This window comes from Peromyscus californicus, unplaced genomic scaffold, assembly GCF_007827085.1.
Source record: "Peromyscus californicus insignis strain IS unplaced genomic scaffold, ASM782708v3 Scaffold_5__1_contigs__length_169319896, whole genome shotgun sequence".
Taxonomy (NCBI): domain Eukaryota; kingdom Metazoa; phylum Chordata; class Mammalia; order Rodentia; family Cricetidae; genus Peromyscus; species Peromyscus californicus.
Genome location: NW_026294573.1, coordinates 36,729,003 through 36,752,119, shown reverse-complemented (window position 1 = coordinate 36,752,119; position 23,117 = coordinate 36,729,003). Strand labels below are relative to the sequence as shown.

The 23,117-nt window shown below is 42.4% G+C and overlaps 1 protein-coding gene across 1 annotated transcript in view; it reads left to right on the top strand.

Annotated features, from left to right (window-relative positions):
- The first annotated feature begins 429 nt into the window (after positions 1–429).
- The window catches only part of Zswim5 (zinc finger SWIM-type containing 5), a 122,886-nt gene continuing 100,198 nt past the window's right edge, over positions 430–23,117 (top strand). Inside the window, exon 1 of the mRNA XM_052717555.1 lies at positions 430–1,039. Within this exon, the coding sequence (XP_052573515.1) occupies positions 430–1,039 (610 nt within the window). The remainder of the gene's footprint in view (positions 1,040–23,117) is intronic.

Below are 23,117 nucleotides of genomic sequence, written 5' to 3'. Positions count from 1 at the left end.
GAGGCACCTGGTGCAGGGCGCTCCTCGTCCTTGGCGGCCCGCGGGCCCCGTGCGAGCGCTCGGCTTGTGTTCCGGGCTGGCTGCGCCCGGAGCGCGCGGGGCAGCTCCGTGCTCGCGCCCGCGTCTCCTCGCTCCCGCGGCGGCCCGGGCGGACGGCGGCGCGTCGCCTGGCGCTGGTCCTCAGGCCAACCAGCGGCGGCCCCGGCGGCGGCGCGAGCACGGGACCGGCCCCGGCTTCCCACTCGGGCCGGCGAGCTCGTGGGTTCGCTCGCCCCGCCCCCTCCCCACAGCGCCGCCGCTGGGCGCTTGCGCGGGGCGCGTGGCCGTGGCCGGGGTCTCCGCCGCAGCCCGAGCAGCAGCAGCAGCAGCAGCAGCAGCAGCAGCAGCAGCAGCCGCAGCAGCCGCCTCCGCCTCAGTCAGTCCCCAGCAATGGCGGAAGGAGGTGAGCGAGAGGAGCTGCTTTCGCCGCCGCCGATCTCTCCGGCCAAGCGCCTGTGCTCCTGGCCCAGCCCGCAAGCTCACCACCCCCGCGGGACTCCCGGGGCAGCGGGCGGAGGGGCGGGGGTCGGCGGCGGCGGCTGCCTGGCCCCCGGGGCCCGCCCCCACCTGCAGCCCGAGTCCTTGCTGGACTGCGCCGCCAAGACGGTGGCGGAAAAGTGGGCGTACGAGCGTGTGGAGGAGCGCTTCGAGCGGATCCCGGAGCCGGTGCAGCGCCGCATCGTCTACTGGTCCTTCCCGCGGAATGAGCGGGAGATCTGCATGTACTCCAGCTTCCAGTACCGGGGCGGCCCGGGCGCCGGCGCGGCTGCCGGCGCGGCGGGGTCTTCGCCGGTCGAGGAGGGGCCGCCGCCACCCCCGGGGGTCGCCACTCCGGCCGGCTCCGCCCCCGGGGCCGCCGGGCCAGGCGCGTCCCCCGGGCTGGGCACTGGGACCGGCGTGGCGAGCGCCGGCGGCGGCGGCGGCGGCGGCGAGGGGCTGCCGTTCCGCCGGGGCATCCGTCTGCTGGACAGCGGCTCCGTGGAGAACGTGCTGCAAGTCGGTAGGTGCTGCCCGGCCGGCCGGCCCCTCTCAGTCCCCTGCCTCTTCTGCAGGTGCCTCCCAAGCCCTGGATCGAAACCCCGGCTTTCTGCCCAACTCCTGTACCCCCGCCGAAGGATAAAAAAGTCAGATAAAAAACTTTTCCTAACGTTTCATTGAGGTCCACTTCTGTTCTTTCCCCTCACCGACTGCCCCATTTCTTTTTGTTTGAAGAGCGAATAGGGGTCTCTCAGTCGGTCTCTCTCTCTCTCTCTCTCTCTCTCTCTCTCTCTCTCTCTCTCTCCCCCCCCCCCCCATATCCTATTCCCCATACTAAAGGCATAAGGATGGGGAGATGGGTGCCCTTTTGGATGCAACAATTTTCGAAACGCGTTTTACTGATTTAAGTTTGGAGGAGAAGGGATTGTTAGCGAATCTGGAGCAATAGGTCTTAGAGGGAGTATTTGAGGGACAGGCTGTCACAGCCAATCTGTAGTTATAGCAGATTGAGTCCGGGTGTAATTAACTTTCACATCGGAAAAAGCAACAGAATACTGTGCATTTTAGACAATTTTAATTGTCCGTTTTAATATTTTTCCCCCTGAGCCAGTGATGCTTGGGAATCTAGGCTGCAGATTAACAATAACCGAAGATGGAAATGTGACAGCTTCTCTTCTCTACACCCCCATCCATGGGAAAGAAAAAAAAAAAAAAGCCACACAATCTGGAGTGGGGGCGGGGTCTGCCTTCCTTGTCAGACTGGGGTAAATCAAAAGCCAGTCACGTTGGATGTTTCAAATGCTTTTCATTTAACACGTCTTCGTATTCGCTTTTGTTTTATCTTTTTGTTTGTACAAAAATGGAAACTGGTTCTGTCTCATCTACTCTTTCTCTTGAGCCTCCAGTTAGTTTGTTAATCTTATTAAGTATTTAACTAAAGTGTGCCTGATTTGTGGAATGATCAGGGAGAAAGAAAAAAACGACATTGTTTAACATTGATTTGTTATACAGAATACTAAAACACTTTTTTGGGCCTATTTGGATTATTATAGCATTCTTGAAGTACATATCTTTGTGTATTTTATTGTACAGTATATGCTTATTTTTACTAAAGGCAATACTGATTTTTCTAAAGGAGTTGAAAGGAGGATGTTTCACAGGCTCAGGCACACATACATATACAAACCCAAACATCTAGTTCTTTTCTACCGAGGAAAACCAACTTATTTGGAATTATTTCCCTTTGAAAACTAGTACATCCCAGTGTTTTTATATAGGACAGTCTGCTTCCAGTTATTGAGAGTGAATAAATTCTGTTGAGAATGAATAAATTGAGAATGAATAAGTTTTTTATTCTTAATTCTTAAATAAGTAAAAAATGCATATGTATTATGTGCCAGAATATAGGGACACTGGATTGAGAAGTTGTGCTCATTTGAAAGATGTCAGTGCTTTGTGTATTTGTGTATATTTTAGAAAGAATGAGTTGGATAAATAGGTGATTATGGTATACAGCTTTAATATTGAAATGTTGAAAACATGAAAAAGAATATGGCTCATTTTATTAATCTCTAAATTTTAATCTTTCTGAGAGTTTAGAACAGTTAGCTTTTAAAGGTTCTTATTTAAAACATTTTAAAGTGATGAGTCAGTTTAAGTGGTTGTCTTAGGGATAGAAATGGATTTGAAAGAATTTCAAACTTGAAGGGAATAAATAAGGGAGAAGAGTTTTTTATCTCCCCCACCCCCACCTCCCCGTGCTGGGAATTGAACCCAGGGCCTCTGGCACTAGACAAACACTCTACCACTCAGCTGTAACTCTAGTCCCAAGAGGTACCTATTTTTACAGTGATTAGAATGTCAAGTTCCAAGTGAAATCAGATTTAGTGGATGATCCAGATCATATTTAAATCACATATTCTTCTTAAACCACATCTATGGTACTTATGGGGTAATGGACTTGTACATGATCATTTCAGGGACCCTGAGAAGGACACAAACATTGTCTGATTTATTTGGCTTTCCTAGATAATGAATTATACTGTATTGGAGAACCAGGTGCTTTGTGTTATTTATTTCTCTGACCTTAATTTGTACTAGAAAGTATGGAAGAAGATATCTCATTTCTTCATTATTTAAAGCATTTTGACATTAATCACCTTGTAATATATAAAACTAGAAACCCACCCCTCTTAATGTTTTGTGTGACTTAATCTAGTCGATCAGTTTTCTAAAAGCGTTGCAGAGATCAGTGAGTTATTTACATATAGTCTCATAGTAAATCATGTTCTTTAGTTTATAACCTCACTCCAAACTCAGTTTAATTCTTTTTTTTTAAAATGTATTTATTATGTATACAGAAGAGGGTGCCAGATCTCATTTCAGATGGTTGTGAGCCACTATGTGGGTGCTGGGAATTGAACTCAGGACCTCTGGAAGAACAGTCAGGCTCTTAACCTCTGAGCCATCTCTCCAGCCCCCCTCAGTTTAATTCTTACATCCCACTAAGAATTCTCTGTATTTCCTTAGTGTTTCCAAGTCATATTATGGTCTTGAAACTGGGGGTTAAAGGTAGAAAGGAAGAGAATTCTGGATAGTTCTATAATAACATCATTTTATTCTTTTAATTTTGTTTTAAAGACTTATTTTATTTATACATGTGAGCGCCTATATGTGTGCCTGATGCCCATGGATGCCAGAAGGGGGTGTTGGAATCCCTGGAACTGGAGTTACAGGCAGTTGTGAGCTGCCATGTGAGTGCTGGGAACCAAACCCAGACCCTCTGCTAGAGCAGCAAGTGCTCTTAACTGCTAAGCCATCTCTCCAGCCTTAAATTTTTGTTTTTTTTGAGTCAAGGTCTTACTCTGTAGACTAGGCTGGCCTCAAACTCAAGACAATCCCCCTGCCTCAGTACCCTTAGTGCTAAGATTACATATACGAGCCACCAAATTTTAATATCCTTTAAAAGATTCATAATAGAAAATTTAAAAAGATGTTTTTAATTTGTAATTACTTTAGTATGGGGGGGGGCGGGTGCGTGTGAGTGCCGGTACCTTCAGAGTATGGAGAGGGCAGGTCAGATCCTCTGGAGCTGGAGTTACAGTGGTTGTGAGCCACCCCATGTAGGTGCTGGGATCTGAACTCAGGACCTCTATAAGAGCAGTCATCAAGCATTCTTAACTGAGGAGCCATCTATCCAGCCCCTTATAATGTGTTTTTGTTTGTTTGAATTTTTCACAGCAGAGTATACTTGGGTAGAGATGAGAATCATGAGTTTGAGGCCAGTTTGGTTACATAGTAAGACCGTTTCACAAACAAATAAAAGCACAACACGCAAAAGTTTTTACAGAAAATAAAAGCAATCAAAACTTTTTTTTTTTTTTTTGTTTTTTTCGAGGCAGGGTTTCGCTGTGTAGCTTTGCGCCTTTCCTGGAACTCACTTGGTAGTCCAGGCTGGCCTCGAACTCACAGAGATCCGCCTGGCTCTGCCTCCCGAGTGCTGGGATTAAAGGCGTGCGCCACCACCGCCCGGCTGCAATCAAAACTTTTATAAAGACTATATAAGTTAAATTCCGTAACTTCAAAGTACTTTCCACATATAAGCGTAATTCTGTAACTTCTGATTACTTTCCACATTGAGTCATCAGTAGAGGTCAGTGTGCTTGGGTACTCTGTAGAAAACATCACATTTTGAATTAGAACTCAAACTTCCTACCTTGATGTCAACAAAAGGGAGAAATGTAGGTTTATTATGTTTAAAGATACATTTCTTTTACATAATAATACCGATTCAGAAATATTGTTCCTTTTTTAAAAAGGGAAAACAGCCAGGCAGTGGTGGCACACACCTTTAATCCCAGCACTCGGGAGGCAGAGCCAGGCGGATCTCTGTTAGTTCGAGGCCAGATCCATGACAGGCACCAAAACTACATAGAGAAATCCTGTCTCGAAACCCCCCCCAAAAAAGGGGGAGGGACTTAGTCTTTGCGTGTATTTCTCTTAAGTTTGAAGCCATGTTAATAAATTTGCAATCTGATCCCTTACTGTTATGAAGGTAATATAATTCAGATTTTAAAAATGTTTTATTTGGAGCCGGGCGGTGGTGGCGCATGCCTTTAATCCCAGCACTCGGGAGGCAGAGCCAGGCGGATCTCTGTGAGTTCGAGGCCAGCCTGGGCTACCAAGTGAGTCCCAGGAAAGGCGCAAAGCTACACAGAGAAACCCTGTCTCGAAAAACCAAAAAAAAAAAAAAATGTTTTATTTGTGTTTTATATGGATGCCAGTACTATCTTGTGTGGGATAGGTATAACTACAAAGCTAACAGTTGTAGTAGAAAAGGTCAATTTCAAGAAATTATCCACAATTTAAACATTAGGTAGTAAGTCTATAATTATGTATAGTTGTTTATCATCAATAAACATATCTATGAAATTTCCTGGAATTATAACAAGTATAATAATTGTTCTTTTTGTTGTTACTGTTTTTATTTGTTTTGTGATATCTAGAATGGAGCCCAGGCTAGGCAAACACTCTGCTACTGACTTATACCTGTAGCCCCAGTTAATGAATTTTTTTTTTTTTTTTTTTTTTTGGTTTTTCGAGACAGAGTTTCTCTGTGTAGCTTTGCGCCTCTCTGGAACTCATTTGGTAGCCCAGGCTGGCCTCGAACTCACAGAGATCCGCCTGGCTCTGCCTCTCCAGTGCTGGGATTAAAGGCGTGCGCCACCACCACCCGGCTCCCAGTTAATGAATGTTATATGAAATTAATTTCTATATACAATATCGGGGGACACAAAAGATACTTAAACCTACTAGAAAGCTTTATAGTATCCTCTGTAAATTCAAATAGAATGAGTAACAACAAAATTTCATAATGGAAATGGCTTAATTTATATGTAGGATATCACAAAAGGCAGCTGTATACCTTTAAGGGATATTTGGTAACATTAAATTTTCTTGTTGTTTAAGACAGAGTCTTATTATGTATGCCTGGCTATCCTGGAATTTGCTATTTTTGTAGACCAGGCTGGCTCTGAACTCACAGAGATCTGCCTGTCTCTGTTCTAGCAAGTACTGGGACCAAAGATGTACCCCACATACAGCTCATTAAAACAACAACAACAACAACAAAAACCTCAGTTACGTTTATTTGTTTGTGTGTGTGTATACATTTATGAAATGATGTGTGCAGAGATCAGAGGACAATTTGGGAATATGTTCTCTCACTTCACTTTGGTCCTGGGTATCAAAGTCAAGTCGTCACTGGCCATAGTGCTAACTGCCTTTATCTACTGAACCATCTCCACGGTCTGGGAACATTCTTTTTCTTTCTTTTTTTCTTTTTTTCTTTCTTTCTTTCTTTCTTTCTTTCTTTCTTTCTTTCTTTCTTTCTTTCTTTCTTTCTTTCTTTCTTCTTTTTTTTTTTTGGTTTTTCGAGACAGGGTTTCTCTGTGTAGCTTTGCGCCTTTCCTGGATCTTGCTCTGTATACCAGCTGGCCTTGAACTCACAGAGATCCGCCTGGCTCTGCCTCCCAGTGCTGGGATTAAAGGCGTGTGCCACTGCCGCCTGGCCTGGTAACATTTCTTTAGTGAAGAAATTTATCAAGTTTTAAATCTTTTTTTTTTTTTGTGTGTATGTATGTATGTATGCATTTCATAGTGAGTTCTCTCCTTCCTCCCTTATTATATACATGAAGTTTTAATTTTTTTTTAATTTGTGTGCTTCTGTTTGTGTGCAGGTATGTGTGCATGTTTATGTGGAAGCCAGAGGTCAGGATCGGGTATCATTCCAATACTTTCAAGAGCCTTTCACCTCTCCTCTCTTTAAAACAATATGTTTAATTATATGCATGTGTGTCTGTGCGCATGTCAATATGTGCATCTGAGTGTTGGTGCCCTTGGAGCCAGAGGTGCTGGATTCATTGAGTTACAGATGATTGTGAGCTACCTGATGTAGGTGCTGGGACTTGTGCAAGAGCAGTATGCACTCTTAACTTCTCTCTAGCCCCCACTTTGCTTTTTGAGACAAGCTCTTTTACTACAAACTGGGGCTCATGGCTTAGGCTAGGTTGACCTGACCAGCCAGCAAGACCCTGGAATTTGTTCATCACTGATTGCAAGTGCACCACCATGCCTGACTTTTTTTTTTTTTTAATTTTTTTTTTAAATTTATTTTGCAATACAATTCAGTTCTACATATCAGCCGCGGATTCCCTTGTTCTCCCCCCTCCCGTTCCCCTCACCTTCCCCCCGACCCCCCCCCCCACATTCCCATCTCCTCCAGGGCAAAGCCTTCCCCACAGACTGAGGTCAACCTGGTAGACTCAGTCCAGGTAGGTCTAGTCCCCTCCTCCCAGGCCGAGCCAAACAATCCTGCATAGGCCCCAGGTTTCAAACAGCCAACTCATGCAATGAGCACAAGATCTGGTCCCACTGCCTGGATGACTCCCAAACAGATCAAGCCAATCAACTGTCTCACCCATTCAGAGGGCCTGATCCAATTGGTGACCCCTCAGCCATTGGTTCATAGTTCATGTGTTTCCATTCATTTGGCTATTTGTCCCTGTGCTTTATCCAACCTTGGTCTCAACAATTCTCGCTCATATAAACCCTCCTCATTCTCGCTAATTGGACTCCCAGAGATCCACCCGGGGCCTAGTCATGGATCTCTGCATCCAGATCCCTCAGTAGTTGGATGAGGTTTCTAGCACAACAATTAGGGTGTTTGGCCATCCCATCACCAGAGTAGGTCAGTTCGGGCAGTCTCTCGACCATTGCCAGCAGTCTGTTGTGTGGGTATCTTTGTGGATTTCTGTGGGCCTCTCTAGCACTTTGCTTCTTCCTATTCTCATGTGGTCTTCATTTACCATGGTCTCCTATTCCTTGTTCTCCCTCTCTGTTGTTGATCCAGCTGGGATCTCCCGCTCCCCCAAGCTCTCTTTCCCTCAACCCTCGCCTTTCATTACCCCCACTCATGTCCAGGCTGTTCATGTAGATCTCATTCCATTTCTCTGTCATTGGGTGATCCCTGTGTCTTTCTTGGGGTCCTGTTTTCCAGGTAGCCTCCCTGGTGATGTGAGTAGCAGACAAGTCATCCTTGTTTCATGTCTAGTATCCTGCTATGAGTGAGTACATACCCTGTTTGTCTTTCTGAGTCTGGGTTACCTCACTCAGGATGATTTTTTCTAGATCCATCCATTTGTCTGCAAACCTCATAATGCCATTGTTTTTCTCTGCTGAGTAGTATTCCATTGTGTATATGTACCACATTTTGTTTATCCATTCTTCAGTTGAAGGGCATCTGGGTTGTTTCCATGTTCTGGCTATTACAAACAATGCTGATATGAACATAGCTGAACAAGTGCTCTTATGGTGTGGTTGAGCATTTCTTGGGTATATGCCCAAGAGTGGTATAACTGGATCTTGGGGGAGATTGATTCCCAATTTTCTAAGAAAGCGCCATATTGATTTCCAAAGTGGTTGTACAAGCTTGCATTCCCACCAGCAGTGGAGGAGAGTTCCCCTAGCTCCACATCCTCTCCAGCATAAGGTGTCTTCAGTGTTTTTGATCTTAGCCATTCTGACAGGCGTAAGGTGGTATCTCAGAGTTGTTTTGATTTGCATTTCCCTGATGATTAGGGATGTTGAGCAGTTCCTTAAATGTCTTTCAGCCATTTGAGTTTCCTCTGTTGAGAATTCTCTGTTTAGTTCTATAGCCCATTTCTTAATTGGACTGTTGGGCATTTTGATGTCTAATTTCTTGAATTCCTTATATATTCTGGATATCAGTCCTCTGTCAGATGTGGGGTTGGTGAAGATCTTTTCCCATTCTGTAGGCTGTCGCTTTGCCTTGTTGACCGTATCCTTTGCTCTACAAAAGCTTCTCAGTTTCAAGAGGTCCCATTGATTGATTGTTTCTCTCAGAGTCTGTGCTACTGGTGTTCTATTTAGGAAGTGATCTCCTATGCCAATGCGTTCAAGACTACTTCCTACTTTCTCTTCTAGCAGGTTCAGAGTAGCTGGATTTATGTTGAGGTCCTTGATCCACTTGGACTTAAGTTTTGTGCACGGTGATAGATATGGATCTATTTGCAGCCTTCTACATGTTGATATCCAGTTTTGCCAGCACCATTTGTTGAAGATGCTTTCTTTTTTCCATTGTGCACTTTTGGCTTCTTTGTCAAAAATTATATGTTCATAGGTGTGCGGATTAATGTCAGGGTCTTCAATTCGATTCCATTGGTCCATGCCTGACTTTTTTTTTTTTTTTTTTTTTTTTTTTTGGTTTTTCGAGACAGGGTTTCTCTGTGTAGCTTTGCGCCTTTCCTGGGACTCACTTGGTAGTCCAGGCTGGCCTCGAACTCACAGAGATCCGCCTGGCTCTGCCTCCCGAGTGCTGGGATTAAAGGCGTGCGCCACCACCGCCCGGCCATGCCTGACTTTTTATGTGGGTGCAGAAACTTGTGCTTGAAAGACAAGCACTTCATTGACTGAGCCGTCTTCCCGTCTTCCCAACTCCTGTACGCGCATGTTAGTGTTCAGCAAGTGTCGGTGGACTGAATGAAGGCTAAGAATGGACTGTTGCCAGTGCACCTGTAGGCCCAGCTACTCAGCGGGCTGAGCTAGGAGAAGAGCCTGAGTCCAGGAGTTTCTGAAAGCACAATGTAAAATTAACAAGACTTCTTTCTCAAAAGTACCAACTAATCAACCAGTCAGCCAACCAAGCAAGCAACCCATCAAATAAGCAAGCAAACAAAAAAATTACATGCGAACATCCAGAACAACAAAAATCTTGAAAGGAGAAGAGAGATAAGCTTGAATTTTTAGTGTGAGCATGTCATATAGAAAGTGATGGGAAAAACTCCAAACTTGCCAACGTAAGAAGTGGATGAGTATTACAGCATCATATGTGAAGTGGTGATTTTTCATTTTTTCTAAATATAAGAAATTATGTGAATTCTTATAAAGACGACCTTCTCAAGAGTAGAGTTTTAGATTTTAAAGATCATGGGAAAACTAAAGAGAGTAGATTTCATTTTAGAAGTTACCTCTAAGACTTTTTAGGGCAGGTACTGTGACTGAGTGCCTGAGTGCTTGCCTAGATTCGATCCCCAGTGCCACAGTTTTTAAATGTTTTTATTGTACATATGTATTTCACAATACAGTTTTACACAGAATGTTAGGAGCACTTTTCTTTGTATTTTACAGAAAGACTTGAAACATACAGACTTTCTTTAATTTATTAAAGTACATCCACAATTTAAAAAATAAATATTACTGAAATGTGAGTTTAAATTAGCCTAGTTTAAAGTTTATAGTGAAAAAGTCTGGAAATTGATTTATGATTTAATTGATTATATATGTGAACCAAGTAATTTGTCCTGCTTCAACAATGGTTATGAAGCTGGACATGGTGGCACATACCTGTAAGTGAGCACTCTAAAATAGTGATTCTTAATCTGTGGGTCATGACCCCTTTGGAGTTGTCCCATGACCTTTTCATGGGGGTTGCCTAAGACCACTGGAAAACACATATATCATGATTCATAACAGTAGCAAGATTACCGTTACGAAGTAGCAACAAAAATAATTTTATGGTTGGGGGTCACCCCACATGAAGGACTGTATTAAAGGGTTGCAGCATTAGGAAGGTTGAGAACCACTGTTCTAGAGTTTGAGGCAGGAGGATCAGGAGTTCAAAATCATCCTCAGCTACATGTTGAGTTTGAGGCTAGCCTGAGCTACATGAGAAATTATCTCAAAACAATAACCCCACCCCCACCCCAAAAAGTAAAAAAGAAAGAAAGAAAACCACATGGCTATGAAAAATCAATTAACTGATGGTATTCTGTTTTGGTTAGGGTTTTAAAATATGGGACTATATACTAAAAGGTCGGTGGTTCATACATAAAAGAGAAAATTTTCACCATTATGGGTTTGGCTTAGTGCTAGAAGGCTTGACAAACGTGTAAGGACTATGGTTCAAACCCAAGCATTTTTTAGGACATGATAATTCATTTTGGGTTTTTTTAAGATTTTTTTTTTAGTAATCTTATAGGCCAGGCTTAACTGAAAGTCCTTGAACTTGCTTGTGATCTTGCTAGCTCAGCCACCCAAGTGCTAGGTGTACACCAAGATACCTGGCTCTGGGTTACTTTTATATGAATTTTCTATTTTGTAATTTCTTTCTTTTTCTTTTTCTTTTTTCTTTTCTTTTTTTTTTTTAGCTGAGGATCGAACCCAGGGCCTTGCGCTTGCTAGGCAAGTGCTCTACCACTGAGCTAAATCCCCAACCCATACTTTGTAATTTATTTATGAACTCATTTCTTTCTTATAAAGGCAGTGTACTTCTTGTCCATTTTTTCTCCCCCTGAGACAAGGTTTCTTTGTGCAACAACCCTGACTGTCCTTGTATTCACTTTGTAGACCAGGCTGGCCTTTGAACTTACAGAGATCTGCCTGTCTTTGCCTCCCAAGTGCTGGGATTAAAGGCATGGACCACCACCACCCAGCCTACTTCTTGACCATTTTTAACCTGTCCTTGAGTTGGTATGGTAAAGAACTATAGTCATTTTGATATTAACATTTAGCATTTCTCCTGGCTAGATTTATTTTATTTTATTTTTTGTCAATTTGACACAAGCCAGCATCATCTGGGGAGAGGAACCCTCAACTGAGAAAATGCCTCCATCAGATTGGCCTGTAGGCAAGTCTGTGGGATATTTTGATTAATGATTGATTTGGGAGGGTCCAGCCCACTGTGGACACTGCCACCCCTGGACAGATGTTGCTGGGTTGTCTCAAAAAGCAGCCTGAGCAAGCCATGGCGAACAAGCCAGAAAGCAGCATCCCTTGGTCTCTGCTTCAGTTCCTGTCTTGAGTTCCTGTCCTAACTTCCTTTCATGATAGCCTACAACTGTAACAACCCTTGCTTCCCTGAGTTGCTTTGGTCATGGTCTTTATCACAGCAACAGAAACCAAACTAAGACAGTGTTTGTGATCATATGCAAAATTATTCTGATACTTTTCATGTGATATTATCCACTGGTTTTGATTTTCAGTATAACTTTCTCTCTCTTATTGAGATTAATGTAATTTACTCTAAATGGTGTTCAGGAAATATATAGTTGTGATTTTTCTTTGGGCCACAAACCAGCTTTCCAAATAAAGACACGGAGACTTTTTATTAATTATGAATGCTTGGCCTCAGTTTAGACTTGTTCCACTAGCTGTTTTAACTTAATTTAACCTGTTTCTATTCATTTACATTTTGCCTTGGGGCTTTTTACCTTTCTTTCACTCTGTATGTCCTATTTTCCTGCTTCCTCTGTGTCTGTCTGGCCCCTGGTGTTTCCCTGTTGTCTCCTTTTCTTTCTTCTTCGAGCCTGAATTCCTCCTCCTACTTACTCTCTCTGCCTGGAAGTTCCACCTACACCTCCTCCCTCACTATTGGTCGTTCAGCTTTTTATTAGACCAATCAGGTGCCTTAGGCAACACATCTTTACATAAACAAATGCAGCACATCTTTACATAGTTAAACAAATATTCCACAACATAGACAAATGTAACACATCTTTACATAGTTAAACAAATGTAACACATCTTTACATAAACAAATATTCTGCAACAGAAATATTTTTTAATTTATGTACTTATTTTTTTTTCTTTTTCTTTTTCTTTTTCTTTTTTTTTTTTTTTTTTTTGGTTTTTCGAGACAGGGTTTCTCTGTGTAGCTTTGTGCCTTTTTCCTGGAACTCACTCTGTAGACCAGGCTGGCCTCGAACTCACAGAGATCCGCCTGGCTCTGCCTCCCGAGTGCTGGGATTAAAGGCGTGCGCCACCACCGCCCGGCCCAATTTATGTACTTATTTTAAGGTGACTTCTCACTTTGTAGCCCAAGCTGGCTTAGACTTCATTGTAATTCTTCTGGTTCAACCTCTTGAGGTCTTAAGATTATAGGTGTGAGCCACTATACCTGGCTCACTATATATACTATAACAAATGTTTATTGAATGAAAGAACAGTCATGTGCCATTTTTTATATTTTGTAGTGTGGATATATCTCTTAATTAACTTATATGTGACTGAAGTCTGGAAGATATGCTGACATTTTATGACTTAATCTTTGGATATTTCTAATTTTTTTTTTTTTTTGGTTTTTCGAGACAGGGTTTCTCTGTGTAGCTTTGCGCCTTTCCTGGAACTCACTTGGTAGTCCAGGCTGGCCTCGAACTCACAGAGATCCGCCTGGCTCTGCCTCCCGAGTGCTGGGATTAAAGGCGTGCGCCACCACCGCCCGGCTGGATATTTCTAATTTTTAAAACATGTATTTTAAAAGTGGCAAAGCTGGTTATTAACAAGTTCTTGGTTATTTATTAAGTTAACACAGTTACTTATTTATGTAGAATCAATAAATAATTATTTACCAGCTTTTGATAGAATTGTTTCTAATAAACTTTGTATCTTCCTTTAGAGTCCAAACCAAGCTTGAAAATACCAAAACCTAAGGTCCTAAGGATTATATTGTTACCATTTTTATTTAGGCAAGTTATAAGTTGAATGGGTACTTGACTCTAAGAGTCTCTGAAACTTTTTTTTTTATTCTCTGTGTTTTTTGTTTGTTTGTTTTTTTTCTCCCTCCTTATAAGGGTTAGGTAAGTGTGGTCCTGGGGCTGTTTAAGCAGAGATAGAGTACCCTAGTGTTTTCTTGTTTCAAAGACAGTTATCTGGATACTTATTATCATTAGTTCTTAGAAAAATGGGAATTGAAATCCAAGGAAATACCTACTCTACACATATACTACTTTAGCTAAAAATAAAAAGACTGAAATACCAATGGGTATGGTGGTACAGACCTTTAGTATCAGCATTCAGGAGGCAGAAGCAGATGGATCTCTGTCTGGTCTACATAAGAAGTTCCAGGACAGCCAGGGCCACATAGTGAGACCCAGTTCCAAAAACAAAGAGACTAAAGGGACAGAAACACTGCTGTGCTGCTGGGGGACTACAAAATGATATAGTCACTTTGGGAAACAACTTCTTTCTTTTTTGTGGGAGGAAGTTCAAGACAGGGTTTCTCTGTATAGTTTGTTGCCTGTCCTGGATCTCGCTCTGTAGAACAGACTGGCCTCAAACTCACAGAGATCCGCCTTGCTCTGCCTCCCAAGTGCTGGGATTAAAGGCGTGTGCCACCACCTCCCATGAGACCTTGTCTCAAAAAAGAGGAAGCTCTGGTTGATAAATAGTTGAGAAACAGGAAGGAACAGTTATGTAGAGAACAATTAATGATGATATGTTGGGTTCCTGTTGAAGAGAAGATCTGACCATGCCTACCTTTTCATCCAGGTCAATATTCAGAAAGTGGATTTCTTGTTGAAATCCAGAATTTGTTGAGTGGAAAACATATCCACAACATTTGGATGGAACCAGGTTTTGATTGTTTGGTTGCTCAGACCCAGAAGGACTAGTTAATCCTTGAGGGAAACAACCTTGAACTTGTTTCTCATGCAGCTGCTTTTATTCTGCAAGCCACATGGTTAAAAGTGAAGGATGTCAGAGTTTGAGGTGTAGGTCAGTGGTGGAGGACTTGCCCTGGCATGTATGAGGCACCAGATTAATTAATAGTTACAACAAACAGTGTCAGAAGAATTCAGAGGGTATTTGTTTCCACAAAAAAGGGACAGATCTGCACAATGAGGAGTAAGTTCTAAGAGTTGTCTAGCTACAGAAACAAGATTCTGGATTAAAAGACTACTCTGTGATAGAGATTTAGTACAAGATCTTTATTGGATTAGGAAAAAAGAAAAAGAAGTTATGGGTTCTAATCTTGGTTTCATAGTAAAATCACATAAGTTTGGGGTTTTTTTTGTTTGTTTGTTTGGGTTTTTTTTGTTTGTTTGTTTTTGGTTTTTGGAGACAGGGTTTCTCTGTGTAGTTTTGGTGCTTTTCTTGGAATGAACTCTGTAGACCAGGCTGGCCTCGAACTCACAGAGATCTGCCTGGCTCTGCCTCCTAAGTGCTGGGATTAAAGTCATGCGCAGCCGCCGCCGCCGCCGCCGCCGCCGCCGCCGCCGCCGCCGCCGCCGCCGCCGCCGCCACCGCCACCACCACCTGGCTTGTAAAATAGTATTTAATGCAATGTTTTATTAAGGTAGATATAATTAAGGAGACTAAGTAGGAAGTAATTACCCTGCAAAATGAAAACAGTTGAATATATTTTATCTGTTTTAATATAATTCAACTATTTTAATATAATTCCAACTATAAGAAATTTTAAGGGACTGGAGAGATGGCTCAGCCATTAAGAGCACTGGCTGCTCTTCCAGAGGACCCAGGTTCAGTTCCCAGTACCCACATGGCAGCTCACAACTGTCTGTAACTCCAGTTCCAGACTTTCTGACACCCTCACACAGACATACATGCAGGCAAACACCAATGAACGTAAAATAAAAATTATAAAAAAAGAAAATTTAAAATTACAGCTAATGTTGCAATAAAGATTAAGAAATTTGTTTACTGTCACAAGCTTGATTAACCTTTTATGGAATTCCTTTTGTATGACATTCCATATGGCCTGCTAGTATCCTAGTTTATAGCTAGGTGATCCAAAGGGACAATATTGACAAGAAAGATGACAGAACTATTATCAGATATGAGTCATTTTTCTAAAAATAAGCATTGCAGATTTCTTTTTTATATAGTTTTATTATCATCGTGCAGTTTTTTAAAATTTTCTTTTAAAGATTATTACTGCTTTTAGGTACAAATACATGATAGATCAGGTAAGTAACATAGCCTTTTGTACATCCATTCACTATTTATACTCAGTAAGTAATGCTTTGTTTTATTTTGAAAACTTTGGCAATACATTTTCCTCATTTATTAATTGTTTTATTGAATAAAGCCTGTAGTATTAATCAATTTACTCATAGCCTGCCTGTTTTTATTTTGCTTAAATCTAATAACACCTGATAAACCAATCTGTCAAACATCACCAACATCATCGCTGTTATTCATATAAAAACCCTTTTCTATATTATGTCCCCCCCCAAAAAAAATGAAGAACTAATGTTCTGTTTTAAATAGAGCCTATTCAGCAAAGCTGGCCAGCCAGTAAGCTCCAGGGATTTGTCTGTATTCTCCTCAGCACTGGCTACAGGTTTGCAGGCCATATACTTGGCTTTTTTATGTGGGTTCTGGGAATTGAACTCAGATCTTGAAGATGGCATAGAAAACACTCTATTGACTAAGCCTTCACCCCAGTCCTCCAGATCTTTTGCTCAAATCACAAACTCTTTCCCATCCCATGTGTTTGTAAGATACTGTGATGTGTTTTTGTGTAATTCTGGCTCATTATTATGTTTGTTTCTCTACTGTAAATGGATAAAATAATACTATCTAGGGGTTGGAGAGTTGGTTCAGTATTTAAGAGCACTTGTTGGATGGAGTTCAGTTCCCAGCACCAATATCCAGTAGCTCAAAACCACCTGTAAATCCAGAGCCAGAGAATCAGACACCCTCTTTAGGCCTCTGTAGATACCTGCATACATGTGATATTCATTCATATGTTCACACACACACACACACACACACACACACACACACACGATAAAATGTTTTAAAACTGATGCTATTTCACAGATTGTTTTGATAATTGAATTCATTAATAGTAAAGCTGTTAGAATGAAGCCCAGCATAGAAACTGTGGAGTACTCATTATTACTATGGTAGCCCTTACATACATTGTTGCACATTCTTATTTGTTCCTTTCCCTTCACCCCATCTCGGAAGCTTTTATAGTATGCCAGGTGCTCTCATTCTCTAAATTAAAATTGATCTCTTAAAGGTTACCAGTGACCTCATGATGGCCAAATACAGCATCCTTTTCCAGCCCTCGTTTCTTTATGACTTCTGTAGAATTTTATATAGTCTGTTACTCCTTCCTTTTGAAATATTTGCTCAATAGGTATTTGTTGTGTAATAGTTCTTCAGAGATTGAAACATGCCATCCTGTAGGGAAGCTCTTTAAGAAGGAAGGTAAACAACTCAAAATCACTTCAGAAAGTCCCTGAAACTGACCAGATTCACTAGGCCCCACCTTGCCAGATTAAGGGAAAAAAAAAAAGCTGAGAGTCCTCAGATTAAGGAGACACTGAGCTGCAAAGAAAATTCGATCAAGCCAAGCTGCAGAAACTCTGAGACCAGACCAACTGTCTGGAAGGAGCAGAAACCAGCTGAGTTACCTGGAAGAGGTTTAGACCAACTGAGGCACTTGGAAAGGACGCTCTCCAACCTCCTGAGCCACCTGCAGGGTTTGCAGTGTGCTCCCAGTTCCCAGCTTTAGTGAGCTGTCACCCATGCTGGGGTGGGCTTTGGTGATGCAGCTGTCTTGTAAGTCATTTCTGCTCCTGTAAGCTCTCACTTATAGTCCTGTAAGTAACCCCAATAAAACTCATAGTTCACCAAGTTGGACTTTGGTGGTATCTGTACTTTGGTCTGTCATGGATTCACTATCTGGGGTGAGTGAGGGAGACCAGCTCCCACTTTTTCTCCCAGGGTACTCTTGAGGAGGGAGAAGTTAGAAATATTTAGATAGAAATATAGAGGAGAGAGAAACAGAAACACAGGATAGCCTCAGGAGGACCTGGATCAAAACCCACTGGACCCTTCTGTCTCTTATAAAGGGCTTTTAAAGGAATGCCAAGGGGTGGGGCAAAAGACCTTCCCCCAGCACAGCCAAGTGCAGACCATCCCAACCACCTGTTAACCACTCATGTGGTCAAGCCATGCCCTAATGCAGCCCTGCTGTGTAAGGCAAGCTCAGATCTCACTAGGAAACCTCTGTGGGCCCCCACAGGTGAGTAGATGCTTCCCCAGGAAAATTTTTGTCACACAACTGTATTCAAAACCAATACATCTAATGAGGGGTTAATGTCCAGAATATAAAGAATACTGGATCTCAACTCATATGGGAAAAAGGTTTGAAAAACATTTCCCTAAGAAAACATAAAAATAACTAATAAATATGAGAAAATTCACATCACTAATCATTAAGGAAATGGCAGTTAAGTTCATGATGAGATACCACCTCACACCCATCAGGGCAGATAAAATGATTCTCTCAGCTTTCTCTCTTCTGTGTGTGTTTGTCTAACTGACTGCCTCTTCCTTTTTTCTTTTTTTTCTTTTTGATGGTGCTGGAGATTGAATGCAGGACATTGTACATGCTAGCCAAGGTCTCTCTAGAGAAACTGAGCTGTTTCTCTAGCTCCTGGGGTTTTATTTATTATTAAACTCTACTCCCAAATACAAGCAAGGATATGGAGGAATCAGAAATCTTTGGAAGTTTAAAGTAGTATAGTTGCTCTGGAAAATAGTGGGATGTTTGCACCCAAAATACAACAGAGTTGTTCTATGACCCAGCAGTTCTAGTTCTGGGTATATAACCCAGAAAGCAGGGACTTGATCAGGTGATTTTGTAGCCATGTCTGTAACCCAGAAAGCAGAGACTTGGTCAGGTGATTATATAGCCATGTGTAGAGCAGTATTATTGATGATCGCTGTGCTGGCTCTTTTGCCATCTTATTATAAGCCAGAGTCATCTGGGAAGAAGGACCCTCATTTGAGAAATTATCTCCATCAGACTGACTTACAGGAAAGTCTGTGGAGGTATTTTCTTGATTAGTGATTGATGTGGGAGGGCCCAGCCCACTATAGGGTAGGTGGACTAGTAACGAATATCTAAATTGTTCCAGTATAATAAAAACGTGGGAGTCAGAAATTGAGATAAAGACCTGATAAATCCAAGAACATCGCTGAGTCGATTGACTGACCCACTCTCCACGTTTCCCCAACTACCAACCCTGAAAATCCCCTGGAAATCTTTTCTTCTCTCTAACTGTCCTCTCTAGCAAACCTCCTCAGTCCTCCAAGAACTCTATGGCTAATTCTGGTCAGCCAATTGTTGACTCCATCCTTTGAAGCAAGGTGGCTTTAGTGGCACAGAGGAATGGCTGTACAAACAAGTCTCCCACAACATGGACCTAGGTTGTGTAAGAAAGTAGATTAGTGATTTTCAGAGACTGGTTTAACAATGATTAGTAATGGATTACTAATGAATATAATGTTTATTTTTCTGTATCATAAAAGTGTTTCTTCTAGATCGTAAAATTAGATACTGGCAATAGCTGTACAAATCCACAAATTTATCAAATAGCACTGAACTACCTGCTTTAAATTGGTGAATCTTATGACATGAATTATACAGCTATAAAGCTGTTACCAGAAATGCAAGTATCCACCTCTCCTCAGAGAAAAACCTTCAAAGACATTCTGTTTCACTGGGAATGAGGTCTGAATTCCTAATCACTGTATCTAGAGACCTGTGTTTAGATCCTAATTCTATCACTTTTTAGCTGTGAAATTTTGGTCAAGTTCTTAGGCCAATTCAGTTTTCTTGTCTATAAATTAGGAACACAGTATCATGTTAAATGCGTTCACACATATAAGCAGCTCAGCATTTCTTACCTGTTGTAGGAGTACCATCAATGCAACTCTCTTTGCTCTCTCTCTCTCTCTCTCTCTCTCTCTCTCTCTCTCTCTCTCTCTCTCTCTCTCTCTCTCTCTCTCTCTCTCCCAGGCAGGGTTTCTCTGTGTTATCAGTCCTGGCTGTCCTAGAACTCACTCTGTAGACCAGGTTGGCCTCCGACTCAGAGATCTGCCTGCTTCTACCTCCCTAGTGCTGGGATTAATGGTGTTTGCCACCATTGCCTGGCTTTGCCTTGCTTCTTAAAAAAAAAAAAAAAAAGAATTTCAAATGTATATATCATATGCTTTGATCCATTCTCCCCACTTCTTCTCTCCCTCTGACTCCTCCCTCATCCCCACATTCCCTCCCAATTTCATGTGTTCTTTTTACAAGCCTAATGAGTTCATTTAGGGCTGCTGGTATGTGCATGGGTGTAGGGCTGTCTGCTGGAATATGGATAGCCTATCGGCCACATCCCTGAAGAAAGCTGACTCCTCTCAGCAACCATCACTTGCCAATAGCTTTTCAGCTAGGGGTGGAATTTCTTGACCACTCTCACACTCATTCTAGGATTTTGTCTGGCTTGATCTTGTGCATTTAGTAGTCACCCCCGTTGTGAGTTCATTTGTGCAACGACCTGTTGTGTCCAGAAAACACTACTTCACTGTAGTGAGCTGCCCTTTCTTCTGTGATCCCTGTGGTATCGATGTCTCCTTTAGGACTGAGCATTCCAGTCTCTCATCTCTGCACACTGACCAGTGTGGGTCTCTGTGTTAACCACCATCTACTGCAGAAAGAAGCTCGCCTCTCCTTCTCTTAAAATTCTTTCTGTTCTCAAAAAAAAAAAAAAATGTAAAAAAAAGAGCCGGGCGGTGGTGGCGCACGCCTTTAATCCCAGCACTCGGGAGGCAGAGCCAGGCGGATCTCTGTGAGTTCGAGGCCAGCCTGGGCTACAGAGCGAGATCCAGGAAAGGCGCAAAGCTACACGGAGAAACCCTGTCTCGAAAAACCAAAAAAAAAATAAAAATAAAAAATTCTTTCTGTTCTCAAAAATGCTATTTCCTTATTTATTTAGTTGAAATTAAAATTATTTTTAGCTTTTTGTGTTATTTAGCAATTATTTCTCAAATACAATGTGCTAAGTTTTAGTTTATCCCCTGGAGATACAGCAGTGAACAAAAAAGATGTTTTGTGCTTATCTCCCAGGGTGCACATTTCAGCAAGGTGATAAACAAACACTTTCTATCTTTAGCTGGTGTCATAATTGTTTGTTATAAATATTGTCCTTCCTTTTTGTCTGCAAACTCTCCCAGGACAAGGGTAACATCCTACAGTGTGTTCAGTAGTGTCCCTCATAGGCTTCATAATGTACTTTATTGTTTTCTTTTTGCATGCTAGGGCTTCTTGCTGGGGTCATCTGGGAAGAGGGAACCTCAATTGACAAAATACCTTCATCAGATTGGCCTATAGGCAGGCCTGTGGTGGCCTTTTCTTCATTAAAGATTGATGTGGAAGAGCCCAGCCCTCTAGAGCTTAGGTACCTCTGAGCAGATAGTCCTAGGGGATATAAGAAAGGCAGCTGAAGCCGGGTGGTGGTGGTGCACACCTTTAATCCCAGCAACTCAGGAGGCAGAGGCAGGTGGATCTCTGCATTCAAGGGCAGTTTGGTCTACAGAGCTAGTTCCAGGTCAGCCAGGGGTGTTACACAGAGAAATCCTGTCTTGAAAAACAAACAAACAAACAAACAAACAAAAAAAGCAGCTGACCATGAGCCTAGAGAGCAAGACATTAGGCAGCATTCCTCCATGGCCTCTGTTCTGCCTTGAGCTCCTGACCTGCCTTCCCTTTATGGATGGGCTGTAAGATGAAATAAACCTTTTGGTCATGGTGTTTATAACAGCAATAGAAAGCAAACTCTATATCTCCCCTCCCTAATAATGGAGTTTAAACAGGTTTTTGTTGAAATAAATTGGGAGCATTAATTCATTCATTTATATAACTTGCCTAATAGTGACTCCCAGACCTGGCAGCTTTCCAGAGCCACTTGAACTTTGTAAAGTTCCCATCCTGGAGCTCCACTCTCTTAAAGTCTTGGTAACTACGATTAGTGTGGTGCTTGTGCTTAAGTGCTTGGGAATCACTGCTCCACAGCACTTAGCATACTCACTTGGAAAGTGGTTAAGAAATCGGTAGGATAAATTTATACTCTAGATTGTTCCAAGCTAGATTTGGAATTTGTGGGTTAAGTTGGATTAAATGATCAGGCTGGGCTCTGGAAAGAGTGAAAAGGGACTGTTGGGATGGCTCAGCAGGTAAGGGTGCACTTGCCAACAAGTCTGACTGAGTTCCATCCAGGGATAAGTTTGCAGGTGGCTGAGCAAAGTGAGCCAGCAAAGGTCAGTAGAAGTGAGCCAGAGAGACTTGCCTGGCCGACTGATCTTTGGCCAGTGTGTGTGTCAGCTGGCTTGTTCCTCCTCTTCACAGCCCTCATTCTGCTGCCTTACCTTCCCAGGTGATAGCAGTTTCATATTGGTTCTGTCATCTCCTTTCAGAGAGCTCACCCTGGAATACGTTGGTACCCTCAGGTAGCTTATGGAGAAGGACACAGCTGTGAGCTCCCAGCAGACAACTAGCCTGGTAGTTAAAGGAATGGGCGTCTTGATCCTGAAAGAAGGATCTGGGTAATACATTCCCTGTGTCTCCTGAACTTCATTCATATGGGAAATTCACCCCATGTGGACATAGCTTCTCCGGGATTCTGCTTAGTCTGTTTTCTGGGGAAAGTTAAAAGAGTTAGATTAATGGGTAAGTTACTACAGCTGCTATCCTAAAACTGGTAGTGGACATTCTGAATTCTTGAACAGAATCTCTACAGGGCTGGGTAGTTTACCTGAGGGGTGAGAGTGGATGTCTTCACTAGGCATTTGAGCCTCCTTATCACATCCTTCCTCACAGGCCTCACTGCTCTTTTCTGTCAGGGGGTACTCGGAGATGTCTCAGTGACAACTGAGATGCTGAGTGTCACCTACTTCCTGATGGTGTTGTGTTGCTGAGTCTCATGAATTTTCTGTAAACATTAGCTTTTGTAAAGGTGACACATTCAATGCCTGTACAAGCAGATCTGTTCTATTGACATTAAAGATCAGATATAGTTCCCCTTACTCCACATCCTCTCCAACATAAGCTGTCTTCAGTGTTTTTGATCTTAGCCATTCTGAAGGGTGTAAGATGGTATCTCAGAGTCGTTTTGATTTGCATTTCCCTGATGATTAAGGATGTTGAGCAATTCCTTAAATGTCTTTCAGCCATTTGAGCTTATGAGAATTCTCTGTTTAGCTCTATAGCCCATTTTTCAATTGGACTGTTGGGTATTTTGATGTCTAATTTCTTGAGTTCTTTATATATTCTGGATATCAGCCCTCTGTCAGATGTGGGGTTGGTGAAGATCTTTTGCCATTCTGTAGGCTGTCGTTTTTTGGCCGAACACCCTGACTGTCATGATAGAACTCTCATCCAGTGTCTCATGGAAGCGGATGCAGAGATCCACGGCTGAGCCCCAGGTGGAGCTCCGGGA